This window comes from Aspergillus japonicus (assembly GCF_003184785.1).
Source record: "Aspergillus japonicus CBS 114.51 unplaced genomic scaffold BO86scaffold_115, whole genome shotgun sequence".
NCBI lineage: Eukaryota > Fungi > Ascomycota > Eurotiomycetes > Eurotiales > Aspergillaceae > Aspergillus > Aspergillus japonicus.
In genome coordinates, this window is record NW_020291752.1 from 27,338 (window position 1) to 46,540 (window position 19,203).

Genomic DNA, 19,203 nt, shown 5'->3' on the forward strand with positions numbered 1-19,203 from the left:
GCGGCCTGAGGAGGGAGGGCGATGGGCGAGGCCATTCATGCTTCGCTTCGAGGCCCTTACCTCAACCCCAAAGCTCGCTTAGCATTCTCGTAGACAACGTAACTAATCGAAACTGCAGGTGCAACCTTGAGGAGGTTAGGCGTGAGTCCTTTGTAGAGGCCACGGAAGCCTTCTGCTTGGATGGTCTTGCGAGCGACATCGAAGATGCCAGTATATGTGGTGGGATGAAGAATAGTGCCTTGAGCCTGTAATCTTGTTCGAAGCACGTTTAGAGGGTAGACCATGGAGGCACTGAAGCCTCCGCTCGTGGCGCCGATCGCTCCGGTGGTGAAATTGTTCAGCGGGACATCGTCTTCATGGCAATTGTGAAGCCGTGCCTTGCGTGCTATAAGGGCCCGCTTCATGTATTCAAATGTCGTCAAATCTATGGCAGCGTAGGGAAACATTCCCACAAGGCCCAGCGGCAGACCACGGAAAAAGCCGAAAATCCCATGCTTGTTCCAGACCTTCTTGGCTGTAGCTGCAATGAGCTGGTTGCCTCGCGGACCACCTTCAACAGTTGAGCATTGCATCCGACTGGGAACAGTATTAGCCGTACAGACATCTAATCACACGGAATCAAAGTGGGCACCTACAATTTGAGAGTATCGAGAGGGTAGACGAAGCACCTGTAAAATTGTTAGATGTCAAACGTATGGTTAAACTTGTGGTGCAACATACTGTGCAACCATTCCACCACAGCCTCCAGACAAGAACTGGGAAGTTGGCTTCAGTTGCTTCGTATCATTGTGGCCCTCAAGGCGGGCAAAAGCGCGTTTGGCCGACTGCATTTTTGTTAGCATTATCAGAGAACGACTCGGACAGGGAGGAGGCATTTACCTCGTAGGCGCCAAATTTGATGGCTGACTCGGGCATGACCTTGACTACATTCAAGCCGTTGCCTTCGACATTTAGCATTGCTTCGGAACACGGGGGCGCGTCCAAATCATACCTGCAAACAAACTCCGAAGACCTCCCGCACGCCATAGTTCTTTGACAGCCTCGGCAAGTGTTTTGGATGCCTGCCCCGCTGCAAGTATCGGAGCCCCATCCTTGGCCGCGCGCACTGCGGACTGCTTCACACCAGTCTGAGCGATAAGGTAGACTTTGAGTCGATCAAGAGGAGCAGTGGCTGTCCGTGACACGGCTCCTGCGATTCCGCCCGCGAGGAAATAGCCTAGTTGAGGAGTGTTCTCGGTTAACTTCTTTTCATAATATCGAAAGGACATCCACATGGCGACGGTCCTGGGTATGGGCAGCCACTCCAGCTCCAAATCGGCATCTGACGGTACGGAAGCAGTCTCGAATGCGAATCCGGGCTCTGGTACTCCGCCGATTTCCGCATAGGCTGAGGGGAGAAGGCTGGCCAAGAGATGCACTGGGGAGATATGGTGCAAGAGGTTTTTGATGGCCAAGATATAACATCTAAGAAACGAGAGGTCTGTACCTAAACCCTGCAGATCATTGATGTGGACATCTCCTTCCGGGTTTAGATTGCCCGTGGCCGTGTAGTATGACAAGACGGAGCGTAGGTTGGAGGACGAGTAGGCGGGTAGGAAGAGCAGGAAATCCCTAAATAACAGAATCATCATTAGCTGGAAACCCCCGGGGCTTTCTTCAGCTGACCGCCATTAGGTAGGCATACCTCCACTCCGCATAAGAGATGACGCCATCCTTGTTCCTGTCGACCTCCGCAAAGAATTCTTCCAACTTGGCGTTCGAGACCGTTACCCCGGATCTCGCGAAGGCAGTCTTGAGCTCATTCTTGTCGATTTCGCCGTTGTGGTTGTGGTCGATGCTCTCGAATAGCTGCCATAATCCGAGCTCAGTGTGGTCGACAAAGGCGCGGAACTCTGATGATAATTAGGTTGGAAAAACGCCGGGCGGTTCAAGCCAGTTGCCCGGAGAAAGACAATAGACCGTTGGAAAGGCATGCGCGTGATCTTACCAGGATAATCTATATAGCCATCTCCGTTGGTATCGACCGCCTTGATGATACTGCGCAGCATGCTGTCTGCATTCTTGAGAGCTGTGGTTTTGACGTACGGAGGTCGGTCACCTGCAGCAGAAGCACGGGATCGGGTCATAGGAGGTGAAGCTTACGGTGATCAATCTTTTTAAACCCCTTTTTCAGACCATGAAAATCAAGATGACCTTCTCCCTTAGTGTCCAGGCGCTTCCATAGTCGGTCGACTCGCTGGTCACGATCCGATTTTGACTCGCCGTTATCCATGTTCGGTTATTCGAGAGATTATCGGAACTCCGTCATTATTTTTTCAATGAGGGGTCACGGGGGCTAGTGATAATAATTCGGAGCCCTGTCGCAACAGGGTAGAGAGAGATTTTGACGATAATTCTAGCATCGAAGTCGCAAAAGCTAGATAGATGTGGGGTAGAGCGGAGATTTGGGAGGGTGGTTTGGCTTATGAAGAGGAGGAGGGAGATAAAGTGACAGACATTGTTTTCTGCGCAGGAGCCGATCGATAGCCGTGAGAAATCGAGCCGCGATGATTTGCTTTTCACTTTCTCTCACAGTTTGCTGGTTACCGCGCGACAAGGCCGGAAGAAAACTAGACCCCGGCCCGGTGTCTCACGGGACTAAAGGGGGAGAGGGAAGGTAACCTGTTTGGGAAGCGTTTCTCTCCGATGGTCACCTGCCAGATGAACTACTAATCAATCTCATCGTGACTCTTCCGCCTTAGTCACATACTATTTGCAAATGTCACTTTTCCAATACTCAGATTCAATGAGTTGAAACAATTGAGAATTTGCACAAGGCAAAGGACTTGCGATCCTGTTCTCATAAGCTGCCCTTAACCCGGTGGTAGACCAACCTAGACGGGGTCCATAAAACCCCCCAACCACGCACGATCCATCCAGACCGGTACATAGTTCCTGCCGAGAATGCCCCATCGATGACAGCACTAGATACTTGACCTCAACTTTGGCATATCGAACACTGAGGCCAATTATCTTATTTCCTTGTCATCATGGCCGCCAATTACTGGGCATCGACCCAACGACGACACTGGCTGTTTACGCGTGAGAAGCTGGCGGAGATCCGCGAAAGCTTCAAGGAGAAAGACAAAGTCGCTCATTCGCAGTTTCCTTTGCCGGATCAAAGGCTGCTCAACATTTATTTCAGCCAGCGTAAGGCCCTCTACCATCCGGTTTGTTAGCAGGACTTCAACTAAACATTGGCACAGAGTTGATCAAGCTTGGCAAGAGAATGTCCACGCGACAACAAGCGCTAGCCACCGCGCAAGTATACGTCAAACGCTTTTATACTAAAAATGAGATCCGGCACACGAATCCCTACCTGGTCGTGACCACTGCGTTCTATCTCGCTTGTAAAATGGAGGAGTGCCCTCAACATATCCGCTTTGTTGTTGGGGAAGCCCGGGGTCTCTGGCCAGGTACGAATCATCCCCTATTGGCTCATCCTTGTAACTCGCTGATGCTTGCGCAGAATTCATTGCCCCAGATGTATCGAAGCTGGGCGAGTGCGAGTTTTCTCTCATCTCCGAGATGAGCTCGCAGCTCATCGTCCATCACCCCTATCGAACCTTATCCGAACTCCAGCCGGAGCTATCGCTTACGTCGGACGAGGTAGCACTTGCCTGGTCAGTGATCAACGACCACTATCTGACCGACTTGCCACTTTTGTACCCACCGCATATCATCGCCGTCATGGCGATCATTGTTGCCGTTGTTTTTAAGCCAAGCCAGACCAGTTTTCACGGGTCCGCCGCGCCATTGGCTGGAGCGATGCGGGATGGGGGCTTGAATATCCTGGCGGCATTGAGTGATAAAAATGGTAGTGGTCCTCCGGCACGGATTCAGAGGCTAGTCGCATGGCTAGCTGAGAGTGAGATCGACATCAAAGCAGTCATCGAGTGCACGCAAGAGCTAGTCTCGCTTTACGAAATATGGGAGCAGTACAGTGAGAAGCATTGCAAGGAATTGCTGGGTCGTATGGTTAAAACCAAGAACCTTGACAAGTGAGGTTGGGCTTGACTCGAATGATGTGTTTGTACCCCGCAATGAAAACAAGTCCTAAGCCTCGTTTGTGCAACGTTCCCGGACGGCAGGCTTGCCACACCTTGCATCATAGCCATGGAAGCAGAAGCTATTGCTCTAGGTAGTTCTGACCTAGGTGCTGCGCCGTCGAGCGAATGGCGAAGCTAGAAGCCATCGAGTCATCGAAATATCTAATGGCTTGGAATATTCTGCATTGGTTTTGTAACACCCACGCCCCGGGCTCCCTTGACAGTGGCACCAATGTTACAGTATCAGGATTGAAAGCTCCGCCACTGACGGGGCAAGGCGGGCTATCTATCAAATTTAGGGCTCGATCAAGATGTCGTTGTGACACTCATCAAGCAACATTTAACCAACGAAGAAGTGATCGATGTCTAGGTACATAATTTCCAGCATCTAAGCAAAACGATTGACATCCCTCCTCTGCATACACACAACATCTTTCCATACTTACATCGCACACCACAGAGCAACATACGATACTCACTGAGGTTAAGAAACACCCAGAGCGCCTATGAATTTATACATGGCAGTAGACATTTTTGTCAGGCGCTTCTGGCCGGTACGATATACATAGACTTATCTACAATCCGCGGAACGCATTTACTTCTTACTCCTTTAAGAATGAGATGGACCTGAAACTCACACATGAACATCAAAATAACTCATATCTACTCCGTACACATGAAATCAACTCACAGTACCTACAAACCCCACCTGATTCTCAGACGGCAGCCTCGCCACTTTTCCCTAAGGAACAACTGCCCTCACCCGAAAGACAACACAACTAAAGTCGCATCTGCACCGAACCCAAAGTAGAACTGCAGCTTTGGGGGGGGGGGGAATCAACGAGCCCACAGAAAGCCAACGGCTGATACTTTTACCTGCAGGCTGCCGAGGCTTCCCCTGGTTCTTTGTATCGGTTTGAGGGCGGTGTTCTGCACGGGGTGAAGATTAGCAATGCTTGCTTTGGGTGTGTTGCTGCTTCGGGGATGGACGTCTGTGCCTGGGTTACAGAGTGCGGTTTGATATGGGACTGAGAAGGTGAGCGGAAGTTCTTTTAACTAGTAGTTGACATTATTTGCGTCTTCCAGGTCCTGATGTTGGTCACTGTGTTTGGGCTAGTGGTACTCTGTCTATGCTGCTTCAAGGACATTGTTGGAGAAGATGTATAGACAGAGTATATCCGGTTGGTAGGGGTGGCGGTACACGAGCTACATTCCCCTGCATAGAGATTTCTTATTTACCTATACATCACGGCCACTTGAAGTATTGACGAGATTCGTCAATCGTTGGTCAAAAGGGGAAGAGGCTCTGTTTAAAAAGCCGCATACTAGGATACACCTGCTTCCACTGTCCATGATAGAAGCAGACATGTCCAGCATAGCGTTAGTACCAGGATAACCCCAGCCAATCAATACAACATAGACAAAGAACCGATCGGGAAAAGAAAACAACCTTCATCCACGGACAAAGAATCTCCGACCTGTCGGTCCCAGCTAAGCTGCATCCATTCTTTCTTACCCTGGATCCTGGGTTTGAGTTGGAAGTGATCAATGGGAGAGCCAGATAGTCTAGATAGTGCATTCCGCATCTACAATTGCACCATCGATCTAGACCGTCGAGCCCTGTGGTCCGCAAAAATGGCCCGCCACACTATAATCACAATAAAGTAGTTCGCCTCTTCTGCTGCTGCTGCTGCGGCAGGTACTTGGGAGTACTGTACCTGCTTTAGTCCAGGTTCCTAAGACGAAGAACCCCGGGGACGAAAAAGCCGCTCGCACATAAATATGAGCATTGCAGGCTAAGCACGGTTTACGGGAAGCGTCTATATTCTAGTCTGCTGTAAGCACATGTGCACTAGTTAGTTATACATTTCATTGAATTATAGGCTGGCCTAGAGCAGTAAAATTCAACCAAAGGTCGGCGGATATCAATCAATCAGAGGGCTGCGGGGTGGGTAAGGGTCAGGGTCACAAATTTCGTTAACGAAAGCAGTCAGCAAACATTGTGAGCGCTTGCTGAGACCGACAGTAGCCAGTCCGTCGCAGGTGGTGAGATCGTGTATGTCTCATATCCCTTGCCTCAAAAGGTATGTAGGCTGATGTGTGTGTTGAATGTCGAGAAAAAAAAAGCTTCTCTTCCCCGCGCTGACGCACTCCGAGACTTGGACCTTGGGGGAAACCTGACCATAGAGCCTGAGATTCGATAGATAAGATAAATCGAGCAGAGAAACTCTCTCGCTCTCCCGTCTGTGGGGGACCGACTGGGATGGGCTGTGTATCGCTTGCATTGAGTCAGGGTGGCGAAGTACGTAGGTACAGTACTTCCGTGAGCCCTCTAATGAGACCCCTCTAATAGTGAGTGAATAGCCAGATACTCCGTACAATACATTCTTCTCTTGCGATGACATTCGAGTCAATCCCTGGGGTAAGGAAACTCTATTTCCAAAGCTAAGATGGATGTGGCTGCTTTTGCCCCCTTTCGAGCGTGGGGAGATTCGAGGGGATCGGGATCTCTCTTGCACAAGGTTGCAAGCGTCCGTACTGTGGCGATACGGCCTGACAATACTCGATACCAGTGATGACGGACTGTGGAGATACTGCTAAGTATTGAACTAGCTAAGTGAGTAGCGAGCCTCCCAAGGAGATCCATGATGCGTCTTTCCAGAGTCAACTCCGTACTCCGGAATCAACCTCCCCCCCCCCCCCCGCCTTCTGACGATTGCATAATCATCATCATCAATACTAACATTTATCATGAGATCATTACAAACAATATCACCATACAATTTTGCCTCCCAGTTTCTCTCAGTGGCCAACTCACAATTGATCTCCCATAATGGAACGGAGTAGACCATTCCGTCCCTTCGCAAGAACCATTACGAACAGGGCGGTGAAACAGCCGGGCCCTCAAACAATCCTCCAGACTCCAGAGGTGGGTAGGTGAGAGCATCAGAAAACCATGCTTGAGTACAACAAAAACTCAGTAGGAGAACTCAATACTATGCACGCGGGCCAGGTTTACCCCAATCGCTTTCTGACACCAATAGCTAACGCTGCCTAACAATGCGTGTTCTCTTCCCTGCAGAGCAGTTCAAGCAGGCTAAGTAGGCCGCCAGGGCCACCATTCCCATTCCATCCCCATCCCATCCTCCAGGAGCAAAAGTCCAGGCATGGCCGCACCACCCGACAACCTGCAGTAGGCTGCAGGCCCATGGGGCCATGCGGCATGAGCAGGGAGGAGCTGGTGAGCTTGCCAGCCTATCAGCTTACATCTTACCGTCCCATTTGTTTGCTGCTCATGGAGCCGGGCGCTGCAGTAGCCGCCTTCGGTTGCACTCAGTGCGTTTGTGTAGGTGTGTACTGTACGAGGTACTGTTCTCAAAAGCCAACAACCACTTTGAAGAGGGCCGGCTCTCTCCTGAAGTCTAAATGCTATGGGGTCAATGGCTCGGGGTCCGGATTGAATTCGAACGGGCGTTGGAACAGATGGCATCTCCCTTCAGCTGTTTGTTGGGAGAAGATGCTATTCATAGATAGGGGTGCATTATCCGTAGTACCTGTCCAACATGGGCTGGAAAGGGGTTTGTTGTGTACTCTGTACCTGGGTGTGTCTGTGCAGCAAAGCCATACTGTGGCTGTAGCGCTGTCCCCATGTGGACGGAAATAGAGCATTATTTTAGCAGCTTGGAGCTGCAACCAAACCCGATTCGAGATCTTACATGAGTAGATCTTAACGAATCGATGACAATTGATCAAGTAGCCCTCAACAAGTATTGTGGTTGGAATTGATGTGATTTGTACCGGTATCCTGATCTATTCACATCATCAGTGATTATGACAATCACTGTTCCTGGTATAACCAACTACGGGCGCAGCTACTGGTTACCTAGGAATTGGTTTGTTGACAAAACAAAACGTTCACTCTCCTAAACTGTGGTAAACATGACCTTTGGTTCATTCTTGGTTTATGATCAGTTAATAGAGGGGCACTTGCAATAGCACTATTATTGGGCGCTCAATTTTGGTGTGGGTGGAGCGTTGGACTATGGAGAAAGTCTCTGAGCATCATGTGGAGAGTCAGTTTTCATTATGGAATAATTGTCGAAGCCGCCGAAGGGTGGCCATGATCAATGGTTGGGACTTGGAAAACTCATGCGCGGCCCGCTCAGCCAGGAGGTGATGGGTTGATTTCCCTTAGTCAGTCGAACTCGCTCTTCTCCAAATCAATACTGGACTGTAATATAGAACAACAATTTTTCGTCAACCTTAGAGGGATTACCGTCTCCTCTCAAACACACTCCAAGATTTCAGACACCCCCAAACCCAAAAGGCACGGTTCAAGGGCAAAAAAGTGCGAATCAGTCTACTCCGTAGCTCATGCAGGGTGGGTCTCACCACACATACTGATGTTCAGTACGGAGTACACACGCCTTTGCAAATCATTACCCGCAGATGTCGTAGTGAGCATTTCTGTCTGTTTGCCAGCGCATGCCTGTCTTCGGAAGTGGAAACCACCACATACCGGCCCTTTTCCTTTTCGAGACGCCGATGGATTCAATACCTGACCGAATTACAGTTACAATGGATGACTATTGCCCCCCCCCCCCTGAATTCCTTCCCTCCAATAATGAACACTTGTACAAAGCCAGCAAGCAGTGATGGGTGCGAGTTGGCATCGCGATCTTGTATTTTCACTTGAAGATTCTGGCCATCGTCATCGTACATGCAATTGCGAGAGGAGAGACGATAGCCTGATCAATAATGGCCGAAGATCCCCCACCTTCTAGTTGTGAAGTTCAACGGTGCATCATACAACCCCAATGGTGGCCGCATCACTGCCGGTCCCGTCATCGTCATACCATTGTCGCATGTACTGTACGTAAGGGGATTTCAATAATACAACATACGGTACAGCCTTAAGAAACTCAAGAGATGGACCAGCCGAGCGACAGCCGCCGCCTGCACGACTGAAAAAGTAGTTACTGTTGAGGTGGAAGCGCTCTGGGGTCCCAGAGGTCCCAGATATTAGGCGTCGAGGTGATGTAGGATGTAGGTTTTAGGCTGAAAGAAGACTAGATCGGTTCTTATCAACGTCACTTTAACCCGCCTTAGCGGTCGATTACAGTGAGTAGAACATCGTCTCATTGGGTGATACCATCCAGTGGCTGCCATAAGCCCACCGAGAACGTCTCAAGCGGCGATAATTGGCTTTCGGGGGATTTGCCTTGCCACTGAGCATCGGTTGATGGGAGTCTGGTTGGTTGAACTTCCTGCCCTAAGGATGGTGCGTGACCTGGCTAGCGCCGACAGGTCTGAAACCATATGTAACCATTTCTTACCAGCTTACCATACTGACAATACCTTACTGCAGCGGCGAAAACCGAAATTATCAGGCTCGGCTCTCTCGAAGAGTCCAAGCCCTCTGCAGATCGACCGCTTCCAGGGACTGATTAACCACATTAACCACTGACTAGGGGAACTAGGGACTCGAATGAAGGAAGGAATACCTAGTAGTTCTTCCATCCGTTCCATCCTCATACAAGTCAGGTACGTACTAGGTAAGTTACCGCGCTTCCCTTGCGGGTCTCCACCAAACTTCCTTTCCTTTCCACTGGCTCAGCCCCTCTTGCTTTCCTCTCTGCGCTTTCTCCCTCTCTGGCTCTGGCTCTGGCTGTCTCTGACTGTCTCTTGTCTTTCTCGCCTTCGCCTCCCGTCCGCTCCGAGCGCCCGCTGCACTGCTCTTTTTCTCACTCTCTTTTCCACCTTTCTTGTCCCGCCCACCCATTGTTCACAGTCAATGATCGATTCCCCATCCCACAACCCAAACTAAGCGCGCAAATTCACACCACCGCCCCCTCCCCCCTCTCTCCACCTTCAGTCTCTCTTCTTATTCTTCCACTTCCACTTCCACTTCCATTTCGCATTTACTCTTCTTACCTCCCCCCTGTTCGCTTGCTTAATTCACATTCCCAATTCTCACTTCTGATCCGCTTCGCTCCTGTTCCCTTTCACCTTCACTACTGCTACTACTACTTGCACACATTCCATCCCAACTCTCTGTCATTCTTCTTCGCATACCCTATTCCCTTTTGGTTCATCTGGTTTGTTCGGAGTACTTGTTTGCGGGATTCCAGAGCGTCGACCCTTGTTTGTATCCACTTAAACAGCTTTGAGTCTACTTGTTCAACGATATAACGTCTCCGTGTCGTTCGCTCCATTATCTACTCATCATACCGTCAAGATGTCGACCTTCTTCTACAGCCACCAGCACCAGCACCAGCACCAGCACCAGCACCCTCATCACGGCGCTACCACCCACATGACGACCTCGAACAACCACCACGGCGGTCGCTCTCGTCGAGGACCCAAAATGACCGCGCAGAATGCCCAGCGCCAATTCCGCGGTGTCAAGAGTATGCGGGAGCTGGCCGAGGCCCCCGCTGTCACTGCTTTCCGTGCACGATTCGAGGCTGGACGCTCTTTCGACCTGGACGACGACCTGGAATTCTGTCCCGGGCTTCTTACAGAAGATGATGTATGTATTCGCCACTCCTGACGACCAGGCCCAATCCGTCGTATCTCGAGAACAGCCTATTGACAGGATCTCTCTTTCAGCTGCACTCGATCCACTCCGCATCTTCGGATCGCTCCTCACTCTCCAGTGGCTCTCCTGATTCGTCTCCTCTTCAGCATCAGATTCAGCCCGTGCAGCAAGTTACGCCTGCTATTTCGTTGTCTCCTGCGTCTACGAATGCCTATGTTCACTCAGGGGTTACCGGTAATCTCAATCACGTGAACTACCAACAGCCATCTGCCGTTCGCACCCGCAAAGTCATCCCGATCGTCAACCCCAACACCGGCATGACCTTGACGAGCCCGCCTACGTCAATCTCGCCTGCCTCGATGCAGAATGCTCAACGTCGGTGGTAAGAACCGTGTGTTGACATGTCGCCAGTCCACTGGCAATCGGGCCTACCTTCGCCCATGGCACGTTCTTCTTCGTTCGTCCGGCTTCTGCATTGTCGGGCTCCCTAACCGCGGGTTCTAATTCTTTCTTGCTTGTTTCTGCTCGACACGGCCATCGCATTCACGATCAAACCCAAATTCCCCCTTCTTCGCTTGACGATTGCAAAAACGCCAACGGCTAAACCAGTTATTCTCTGTATATACACCTTTTACCGATGACGACTTCGAACCCACTTATACCTAGACTCTGATGCTTTCGGCTTCTTGCGAGCGACGGCGCCTGCGATTCGATTTCTGCGTTTCATCACCAACGATACCTTGTTTTCCTCATCCGGTTAGGGAAAATCACCTGCTTTGCCTTTGTCCGCGACGATGTATAGAAAGCGCGGCAATTTCTGCCATTCAGGCGCTCATCTAGGTTCTGGAGTTGCTTTTGGATTTCTGGCGGCTATGCCAGACATGTTCAGCGGTCTTTTCATCTTATTTTTGGCTCGGTGTTTGTGCACAATTTTGGGTGGGACGGATTTTTTATCTCATGCTTTCAGGGATCTAGAAAGGCGGAAACGATATACGTCTGCATTGGGTTTTGTTGTGTTGCTTGGGATGTTTTGGTTGCTTGTGACTCATCTGTCATTTCTTTTCGTTTGGAAAATCTTTATGTAAATGGTTTTGGGGATGGTGACATGCGGTGCTTGTTGCTGTTTCAGGTCAACTGGCTGTGAAAATCCATGGACTGGATGTGGAGTTCTGAGGGACCTTTCGCCTTCGCAGCGAAGTCTAGACCGATGTTGCTTTCTTCTGTCGCCCGACGACGACTTTGTTTCACTTCTGTCTGCTTCCGCGTTGACTCGTTCGGATAATTCTGTACCTGGGGACTCCCGGCGAGTGTGATCCATATGCAGTGTATGATGTTTTTCCTGGGTGGTTTATCATCCATCGAGTTTCCTATGTCTATAACTTGTTGACCATGCGGGTAATGCCTATACATAGTTGTTCCATTAGTTTGGACTTGCGTAATCTCCACCATTTGCTCCAATGAGTGTCAATTCCTTCCCAGTATCATTTCTGCTAGATCATCCAGGCGGCAGCGTTATCTTTGTAGACTGTGAAGCTGACAAATGCAAGGATAGCGGCGTGGATCGCCAAATCACCGCATAGTGATGCTTTGATGTTGCAGGCAGAGATAGATCATGCCAGTACCATGGCTGGTGACAAGGCTCGACAGAGGTGATGTGAGCTCTTCCCTCCAGCTGTGGTGGCGGTGCCTCGGAAAATATATCCATGCGCGCCTCAAGCGAGCTCTTGGGTGAAAAGGTTTTGACGATGACATTCATTCACGGAGATGAGAAAAATATCATGTCAATTGGAAATGGCGACTATGGCGTCGCGACAACAAGGGATTCTTCTAAAACTTAAGAGTAAGAGAGCGTGTTGAGGGTGGGTGATGTCATAATCTTGATCTGCAGCAGCAAACATGGCAGACGCACCTCAACAACCCCCTAGAATAGAAGCTGCCTGGCCGGATCAAGGGATACTACTACGAGTACTCCGTACTGTACCTTACTACGGAGCTACCTAAAACACATACAGGAAACCTACTTGGTTCAAATTCCAACAATCTCAAGAGCTAAGCAGGTAAGAGGTAGCGAATGGACATACAACTCAGCGGTACATTCATAGAAGAGGTAGCATGGCCCTTTCAAACAGGACCTGTGCTAATCTTGTACTCCACGCCGGTCAACGGCAACAGGCCTCCAGTGGAGAGAAAACCCGCATGTGCTATCCATGACGTCACCTTGCAACGCGAATGCGACTTTTCGTCTTGACCACTCACTGCAGCAACAACTTACTTCAGCGAATAATGGAGTCATTCTCTGGCTGGACCGACGTCGACGTAGATACCTTTTACCCTTTACCCGAGGCAGAACGGAAATTGCAATTTGCTGTTTAAAAAGCTCCCCCCTCCATCCCTCCTGCATTGTTTCCAAGTTCGCTGTTACTGTCCTACATCTACTTTTCCATCCACTGAGATAGCTTCTATTACTACCCATCCATATCATCTTTTTACTGGGCTACTCAATTGAACAAAGGTAAGCACCTCGGACTCTCAGCGCTGGTGTCATTGACATCATCCCTGTTGTATCGCCTTAATTTCCACCTCGCCATCAACACTACCCGTTCACTTCCATCAACCTTCACCCATCCCATCACCACCACCACCGCCAACCCAACAGCTACAACAGCACTAAAAAAACGAAAAATAAGAAAGGCCACTAACAACAATACCCCAGAGCAATCTTAAATCAACATCATCAACATCATGTCTTTCCTCACCACCGTCCGCACAACCCTTGCCCCTCGTCTGGCCACCCCCCTCCGCCCCGCCATGACCTCCGCTCTGCACACCTCCGCCCCCCGCGCTGGCCTCAACGAGAGCGATCGCAGTGAGTTTCCCCCAATTGCCTGCCCCTAATCCCAACTCAAACCCCAAACCACTGACACCCAAGTCTACAGACCGCGATGACCTCGACAAGATCTACGAAGAGCACAAGAACGACCAACTCAAGCACAGCAAGCAGGGTACCGCCAAGTGGAAGCAGGAGCTGGCCAGCAACAGTGAAGCGTCGGTGCGTTAATAACCTAACTACTTCCAAATGGAAGAGTGCCCAATATACTTTACTAACCGCATCGCAAACAACAGGTCAAGGCTGATCGGGGTGACATCGACAGCGATGACAAGGACTTTGCGACGCTGCAGGAACGCACGAAAGGTCTGCCCAACCGGGAGGGGAACGTGAATAAGACTCAATAGATTTTCTTTCTTTTGTGGTGGTTAGGGTTCACGGCTTGTATTATGTATGTCTGTATTGGGTTTTAGCTTTTGTATTCATCTGTCTGGGTTAGATGAAATTCAATTTTTTTTTTCTTTCGGATGAGTTCGTGACTTGCTTTGCTGCAGTGTAGTTAATGGGTAGAGGATGGGATGTTTGGTTGGTATTCCGATGGTGGTGGATTGGTGGTGGGTATGTGTGGCAGTGTCCTCATTTGATTAAGAGTGTGATGGATTCCATCTTGTGTAGCTATGGACCAAAACTTGGGTGTAGATGTATGATGATAAGGTGCCCCGGAACGCCGCAGTCCCGTCAATCGGGGAGGAGGGAAGAGAAAACATGAAGCTGCTGTCGGTATATATTAACTGAAGGAAACGGACGAAGGAGTGGGTAGTTGAAAGAGGAGGGGGAGAGAAGAAAGACACAAAACACAATTCAGATAACCCAGTACAAACGCCGGACTCGCCCTCCGGGAATCACAAACGACCCCCAAACCTAAAACAACCCATATATATTAAGCTCCGAACCCGCAACTTTGAAGATCTCACTTTAAAAGCACAATCAAGATGACCAGCGTGATAATCAGCCCAACGATGGTCATCATACTCCAATTCTCCCCCGCACTGCGCCGGAACCGATCCAGGCGCTTCCTCGCCTTATCCAGCCGCCCCTGGTGCCGATCCACATGCCCGTCCAGATCATCCAGCAACGCCACATGGCCCTCCAGCTCGTCTCCGATCTGAATGCTCAGTTGGTGCTGCCGGCTGATCGACTCGCCCAGCCGATCCAGGTGCTCGTCCTGGTCCCGGAGCGCCTGCGCGTGGTGATCGTAGATCTGCTCGTTCGACAGCCCGTCCATGCCGGCGGCGCTGGCCCCCGGCGGCGGGGACGGCGAGTCGCGGTACGGCCGGAAGAGGTTCCGCCGGTGTTCCTCGTCGTCGGCCTCGGCCGCCTCGGCCGCCGCCGCGGCGTCCATGAAGCGCACGGATTTCGAGGACGGGTGCTGCGGGACGGGCTGCTTGAGGTCCGGGGATGAGTTCTTCACGTGGTTGGCGAAGCCGGATGACGACGACGACGACGACGAGGCAGATGCTGCCTCGGCGATGGCGGTCGTGATCTCGTGGAACTGAGCGGATAGCTCGTCGTGCTGGGTGTGAAGGTGGCTGAGCTGGTCGCGGAGGTCGGTGACGTCGTCATCGTGGCGGCCCTTCTGGGCTTCCAGCTGCGCGCACTCGGCTTCGATGGCGTCGATCCCTTCTTTGAAGGAGTCGAGCGAGCGCGAGATCTCGCCGTCTTGGCTGTTCGGCTCCAGGCTGAGGGAGATGGCGCGTTGACGCTCGAGGAGGGAGAGCTTGATATGGTCGGCGAGAAGGAGGAGTTGGCTGGGGTTTGGCATGGTGGCGGTTTTTGCTTGTGGCTGTGTGGAAGGTAGTGAGTAGGGGGTTGGTGGCTCGCGGGTGAGAGGTTGCAGATGCGTTGAGATGCGTTCAAGGTGGGTGAGATGAGGTGATGATTGCGGAGGAGACAGCGGAACGGTCGGGTGGGATTGTACGGATTTCGTGTCAGGCTGTTTGACGACTGCGCTAATTTCAAGAATTCCGCCGGGGAAGATTGACAGCGCCGGGCTGATGAAGACAGAATTATGACAAGAGATGGGTTGAGGTGGCTGGGTTGAGAGTTCGTTGTGAGAGAGGACAAGTGAGATTGAAGATGAGATGGCGAAGGACGAGGGATGATCGGCTGCAGCAGCAGTAGTGGCAGTGTGATGGTGGATCTGCCGCTCTCCGCGCCGCATTGAATTCCATCGGTCAGTCTCGCTCCCCGCAATTCATCCATTCTCCCAGTAATTTCGCTCCCTTCTACATCTTCCTTGCCTGGCTGACTCGAACCCACCCTCGAACACTCTTTTCGTCCGATATAACTTTTCCTGGTCACCTTTAGAGCCCCCTCATGGGTCTTTGCTTCGAGCTATCGTTTCGTTTCCCGGATCAAGAACGGCAATTGAACGGTTGATCTCCTCCTCTCCCTCCTTGCTCAGCGTCGGCTCCCGGACGGGCGGAGGATCAACCTCGAGGCTCTTATCACATATTAGACACCCCTCATGGCAGAGCAAAACATCTCAACATGACAAGCATTACTCTTGAAGACCTTTTGGCCATGGAGGCGAATTGCGACCGCGACGAGAGCGTCGACCTGCGCTCACTGGACTACGTTTCCAGCTACGATGACCATCTTATGTGTCCGATATGCCACTGCCCCTTCATAAGCCCGGTCCGGTTGAAGTGCGATCATGTATTCTGCCAGAAATGTCTTGTATCGGCCATCACGACCTTCGCAGCATCTCGAGACGACTTCACGTGTCCTGCCTGTCGCACACCCACCGGCGGTGTTTACCTCAAACTCCCCCGCCTCTTGGTCAACATGTGCGACGAGATTCGAGTGAGGTGCCCATTTCGGAGCGAAGGGTGTGAGGAAGTAGCGCCAAGAGTGTTCATTCAGACTCATGTCGACAAATACTGCGGGTATAGACCGATGGACTGTCCGCTGGGCTCATGTGGGTTGAAGACACGGAAGAAGGACCTCGACCCGGAAGGGAGATGCTTGCATGAACTTCACCAATGCGCGCGATGCGAAGGTAATATCATGGAGCAAGACTATAAGGTGCGCACAAAGAATGCAAAACACCGGGTTCCTTGCATTGCATTTTCATGGCCTGCTAACCTTATACCTCTGACAGGAACATCTTGACGAATTATGCCCCAACCTCCAAACCACCTGCCCAGACTGCCATACCACGATCCTCCGCAGAGAACTCAAACAGCATGCAGACACCTGCCCTGAAACCATTCACAGCTGTGCCGCCTCGAAATACGGCTGTCCCATTCAACTCAAGCGCGCCGACCTAGCCACGCACGAACAAACGTGCCCTTTGATCTCCATGGGCCCGTACTTCGACGCTCAGAATGCGCGTCTCGACTCGCTTGAACTCACCATTCGCCATCTCAAACAACGGAATGAGATCTTCGAGGACGGCTTAGCGAACATCCGAACCACCCTGGCCCAGTCGCCGACTGCTTCTGCGGGCCCGGATGATCGCGCAACGACTTCTACTCCACCCCGCCGCAACAACAACGCCCCAACATCCCCCAACAGCCAGTCTCAGATCGATAGCTCCAACCAATACACTGCCACCACAACAAACTACCTTCTCTCCTTACACGAGTCCCTCCGCGAGGAAGTCGGCCAACTCTCCCACGCCATCACGGATCTCGACGCCCGCGCCAGCATGGCGATCATGAGCGAGTGTCTCCGCATCAAGGAGGACATGGCTCATACCAATGCCGCGGTGAGCAGTATTCGCATGCAGGTGCAATGGCTTCTCAACCCTCGACTCCATCAGCATCAGAGCTCACAACGGACCGGGGGCGTCCGCACTGGCGCCAGCCCCGGTGGTCATACTCCCACGGCTGCTGCTGGACCCAGCACCTCCACCATCCCGCTTCGTCCGCGTAGACTTAGCGATAGTGGGCGCGAGGGAACGAAGTTATAGACCCTGGCGCTTTACAAGCATCACTAGCCTTCTTCGGTTCTATCTCTCGGCAGTGGCTCGGTCCATCGATATACTCGGCCACTATGCGACACCGGCGAACAAGAGAGTTTCAATACCATCAGCAATGTGCTCATCTCGGTTTCAATACTCTGTTCTTATACACGGGCAGCTTCAAGCTTTCTTTTTCTTGATGAGTAGATGGCAGGCGCATCCTCGATTTTTCTTTCCCCTATTCTATCTTTATCCTGTGAGCTGTATGTGTGGCTATCTCTTTCCCCTCCCGTACTGTACCTGTTGCGCGTACAGCGAGTATATATAGAAGTTTCGGCGTCTTCGATCAATTTTATACAATAGCACCATTATGACATTACATACGACCACCGATATCATTATCTACCCCTTGCATACAGTATACCCTGTGCTGGCTATAGTGCAACCGCATAGACTTTCGTCTGTGTTGGACGAGGCCTTTCTTCCGCCGGCTCATTACAATATCTACATGAGTCCAAACCAGGTCACCCACGGGGAGGGGCAGCAATTCACCCCTGCAGAGAAAACCCCACGCCATCCCCCGACCCCATCGCCACGAGATTGGCCCTCATCCTCTCCGCGCGCTCCCCGATCCCAAAGGCGGCATCCTCGCGCTGCACCCACGCCCCAACCCCATGCTGCAACACCGCCGTCGCCCGCACCTTCCCCGCAGCACTCTTACCAGTAGCACCACCACTATCCCCCTCCTGCTCCCCCTCACCCTCATCGACCGTAACCTTCAACCCCAAACTCCCATGCAGCGTCAACCGTGGCTCCTCCTCCCGCCCCGCCTCCTTGGCCCGATACACCCCACGATGCAAGATATTACTATCATAGAACACCGCATCGCCCGGCTTGAGCTCCACGACCAACTGACCCGGCAGTTCCGGTGCGAACGGGTCCGCCTCCCGCTCGACCTCCGTGCGCACGCGCCGATGCGACCCCGGGATCACGATCAACGAGCGATCGTCGCAGAGCGCCAGGTTATACTGGGCGTGGGACTGGCGGCCGTGCGGGCTCTTCTGGTGCAGCAGGCGCAGCTCCTCGTCCGGGGCGACGTGCTCGGGGATGTCGTCGCGGTGCCAGCGGAGGGCGAAGTCCTTGGTTTCGGGGGCCACGAGGAGGTTGAAGAGTTCCATCACGAGGGGTTCGTCTTTGTCGGGCTTGGTGCTGGTGCTGGTACTGGTACTGCTGGTACTGCTGCTGAGGCCCAGGAGCTCCTCGGCGACGGCGAGGACTTTCTCGGAGAAGTAGAAGCGGGCGAAGTCGGTCCGGTGCGGCATTTCCGGGTGCAGCAGGTGCTGCACCCCCCAGATGCCGCCTTCGGAGGCCGGTGGGACGGTGCTGGGCCACGGCGGGAATTGTTTGGGGACGGTCCGGAAGTGTGGCCATTGGCCGGTGCGGGTGAGCTGCGTGGCTTGCGTGGCGATGGTGCGGTAGTGGATGATCTCGGTGGGGGTGAGGAGGGAGGGGATCACGACGAAGCCGTCGCGTTGGAGGGCGGCGAGGTAGGGGGTTTCGGTGGCTGTCATTGTCTTGGGTTTGGGGGTTGTGTAGAGATTGGAGGAGATTGAAGGGGTGATGATGATCACGAGACAGAAGAGGGAGAAGGGTAAGAAAGCTAAAGAAAGGAAAGAGAAAGTCTCTGGTGGGGAAAAGAAGAGAAGAAGGCCGATCTATGGGGCTCGGTATAAATAAATGGTGCTCATTTATCGTACTATGTACTGTACTAGCAGCAAGT

The 19,203-nt window shown here is 52.0% G+C and overlaps 9 protein-coding genes across 9 annotated transcripts; 5 read left to right on the forward strand and 4 right to left on the reverse strand.

Moving 5' to 3' along the window:
* Nucleotides 1-56: 56 nt before the first annotated feature.
* On the reverse strand, nt 57-2,272 carry BO86DRAFT_326462 (calcium-binding mitochondrial carrier protein; the record flags this gene model as incomplete). The annotated part of the gene is made up of 8 exons (XM_025668569.1): nt 57-576; nt 636-668; nt 721-824; nt 880-941; nt 992-1,611; nt 1,685-1,892; nt 1,988-2,098; nt 2,143-2,272. The coding sequence occupies 8 exons, from the start codon at nt 2,270-2,272 to the stop codon at nt 57-59; spliced, it is 1,788 nt and encodes a 595-aa protein (XP_025522036.1).
* A 757-nt stretch (nt 2,273-3,029) lies between these two features.
* On the forward strand, nt 3,030-4,044 carry ssn8 (cyclin-dependent protein serine/threonine kinase regulator SSN8; the record flags this gene model as incomplete). Its single annotated transcript, XM_025670864.1, has 3 exons — nt 3,030-3,189; nt 3,246-3,455; nt 3,509-4,044. 3 exons carry the CDS (start codon nt 3,030-3,032, stop codon nt 4,042-4,044), a joined length of 906 nt encoding a protein of 301 aa, XP_025522037.1.
* Nucleotides 4,045-6,790: 2,746 nt separating this feature from the next.
* BO86DRAFT_393657 (uncharacterized protein) lies at nt 6,791-7,450 on the reverse strand. Its single transcript, XM_025673066.1, has one exon. The coding sequence runs from the start codon at nt 7,304-7,306 to the stop codon at nt 7,133-7,135; it is 174 nt and encodes a 57-aa protein (XP_025522038.1). The 5' UTR covers nt 7,307-7,450; the 3' UTR covers nt 6,791-7,132.
* Nucleotides 7,451-9,531: 2,081 nt separating this feature from the next.
* Nucleotides 9,532-10,121, forward strand: BO86DRAFT_28150 (uncharacterized protein). Its single transcript, XM_025667334.1, has one exon. The coding sequence runs from the start codon at nt 9,577-9,579 to the stop codon at nt 9,913-9,915; it is 339 nt and encodes a 112-aa protein (XP_025522039.1). The 5' UTR covers nt 9,532-9,576; the 3' UTR covers nt 9,916-10,121.
* Nucleotides 10,122-11,219, forward strand: BO86DRAFT_28151 (DUF4452 domain-containing protein). The gene is made up of 2 exons (XM_025667335.1): nt 10,122-10,620; nt 10,701-11,219. Exons 1-2 carry the CDS (start codon nt 10,327-10,329, stop codon nt 11,013-11,015), a joined length of 609 nt encoding a protein of 202 aa, XP_025522040.1. The 5' UTR covers nt 10,122-10,326; the 3' UTR covers nt 11,016-11,219.
* Nucleotides 11,220-13,054: 1,835 nt separating this feature from the next.
* Nucleotides 13,055-13,983, forward strand: BO86DRAFT_451858 (uncharacterized protein). Its single transcript, XM_025676888.1, has 3 exons — nt 13,055-13,495; nt 13,566-13,678; nt 13,753-13,983. Exons 1-3 carry the CDS (start codon nt 13,372-13,374, stop codon nt 13,861-13,863), a joined length of 348 nt encoding a protein of 115 aa, XP_025522041.1. The 5' UTR covers nt 13,055-13,371; the 3' UTR covers nt 13,864-13,983.
* A 21-nt stretch (nt 13,984-14,004) lies between these two features.
* BO86DRAFT_373432 (syntaxin family protein) lies at nt 14,005-15,624 on the reverse strand. The gene has a single exon (XM_025670381.1). It carries the CDS (start codon nt 15,276-15,278, stop codon nt 14,427-14,429), a length of 852 nt encoding a protein of 283 aa, XP_025522042.1. The 5' UTR covers nt 15,279-15,624; the 3' UTR covers nt 14,005-14,426.
* A 218-nt stretch (nt 15,625-15,842) lies between these two features.
* Nucleotides 15,843-17,531, forward strand: BO86DRAFT_28160 (putative TRAF-like signal transducer). Its single transcript, XM_025667337.1, has 2 exons — nt 15,843-16,543; nt 16,620-17,531. The coding sequence occupies exons 1-2, from the start codon at nt 16,007-16,009 to the stop codon at nt 17,430-17,432; spliced, it is 1,350 nt and encodes a 449-aa protein (XP_025522043.1). The 5' UTR covers nt 15,843-16,006; the 3' UTR covers nt 17,433-17,531.
* A 279-nt stretch (nt 17,532-17,810) lies between these two features.
* On the reverse strand, nt 17,811-19,130 carry BO86DRAFT_393663 (phytanoyl-CoA dioxygenase family protein). The gene has a single exon (XM_025673067.1). The coding sequence runs from the start codon at nt 18,992-18,994 to the stop codon at nt 17,972-17,974; it is 1,023 nt and encodes a 340-aa protein (XP_025522044.1). The 5' UTR covers nt 18,995-19,130; the 3' UTR covers nt 17,811-17,971.
* Nucleotides 19,131-19,203: the final 73 nt, after the last annotated feature.

Bases quoted from the DNA above. Each gene is read 5' to 3' on its own strand.
- BO86DRAFT_393657 (XM_025673066.1), bottom strand. From the start codon at position 7,306: ATGGCCCCATGGGCCTGCAGCCTACTGCAGGTTGTCGGGTGGTGCGGC.
- BO86DRAFT_28150 (XM_025667334.1), top strand. From the start codon at position 9,577: ATGAAGGAAGGAATACCTAGTAGTTCTTCCATCCGTTCCATCCTCATA.
- BO86DRAFT_28151 (XM_025667335.1), top strand. From the start codon at position 10,327: ATGTCGACCTTCTTCTACAGCCACCAGCACCAGCACCAGCACCAGCAC. The intron at 10,621-10,700 runs GTATGTATTCGC...TCTCTCTTTCAG, and splicing joins GGCTTCTTACAGAAGATGAT to CTGCACTCGATCCACTCCGC.
- BO86DRAFT_451858 (XM_025676888.1), top strand. From the start codon at position 13,372: ATGTCTTTCCTCACCACCGTCCGCACAACCCTTGCCCCTCGTCTGGCC. The intron at 13,496-13,565 runs GTGAGTTTCCCC...CCAAGTCTACAG, and splicing joins CCTCAACGAGAGCGATCGCA to ACCGCGATGACCTCGACAAG. The intron at 13,679-13,752 runs GTGCGTTAATAA...CGCAAACAACAG, and splicing joins CCAGCAACAGTGAAGCGTCG to GTCAAGGCTGATCGGGGTGA.
- BO86DRAFT_373432 (XM_025670381.1), bottom strand. From the start codon at position 15,278: ATGCCAAACCCCAGCCAACTCCTCCTTCTCGCCGACCATATCAAGCTC.
- BO86DRAFT_28160 (XM_025667337.1), top strand. From the start codon at position 16,007: ATGACAAGCATTACTCTTGAAGACCTTTTGGCCATGGAGGCGAATTGC. The intron at 16,544-16,619 runs GTGCGCACAAAG...TACCTCTGACAG, and splicing joins TCATGGAGCAAGACTATAAG to GAACATCTTGACGAATTATG.
- BO86DRAFT_393663 (XM_025673067.1), bottom strand. From the start codon at position 18,994: ATGACAGCCACCGAAACCCCCTACCTCGCCGCCCTCCAACGCGACGGC.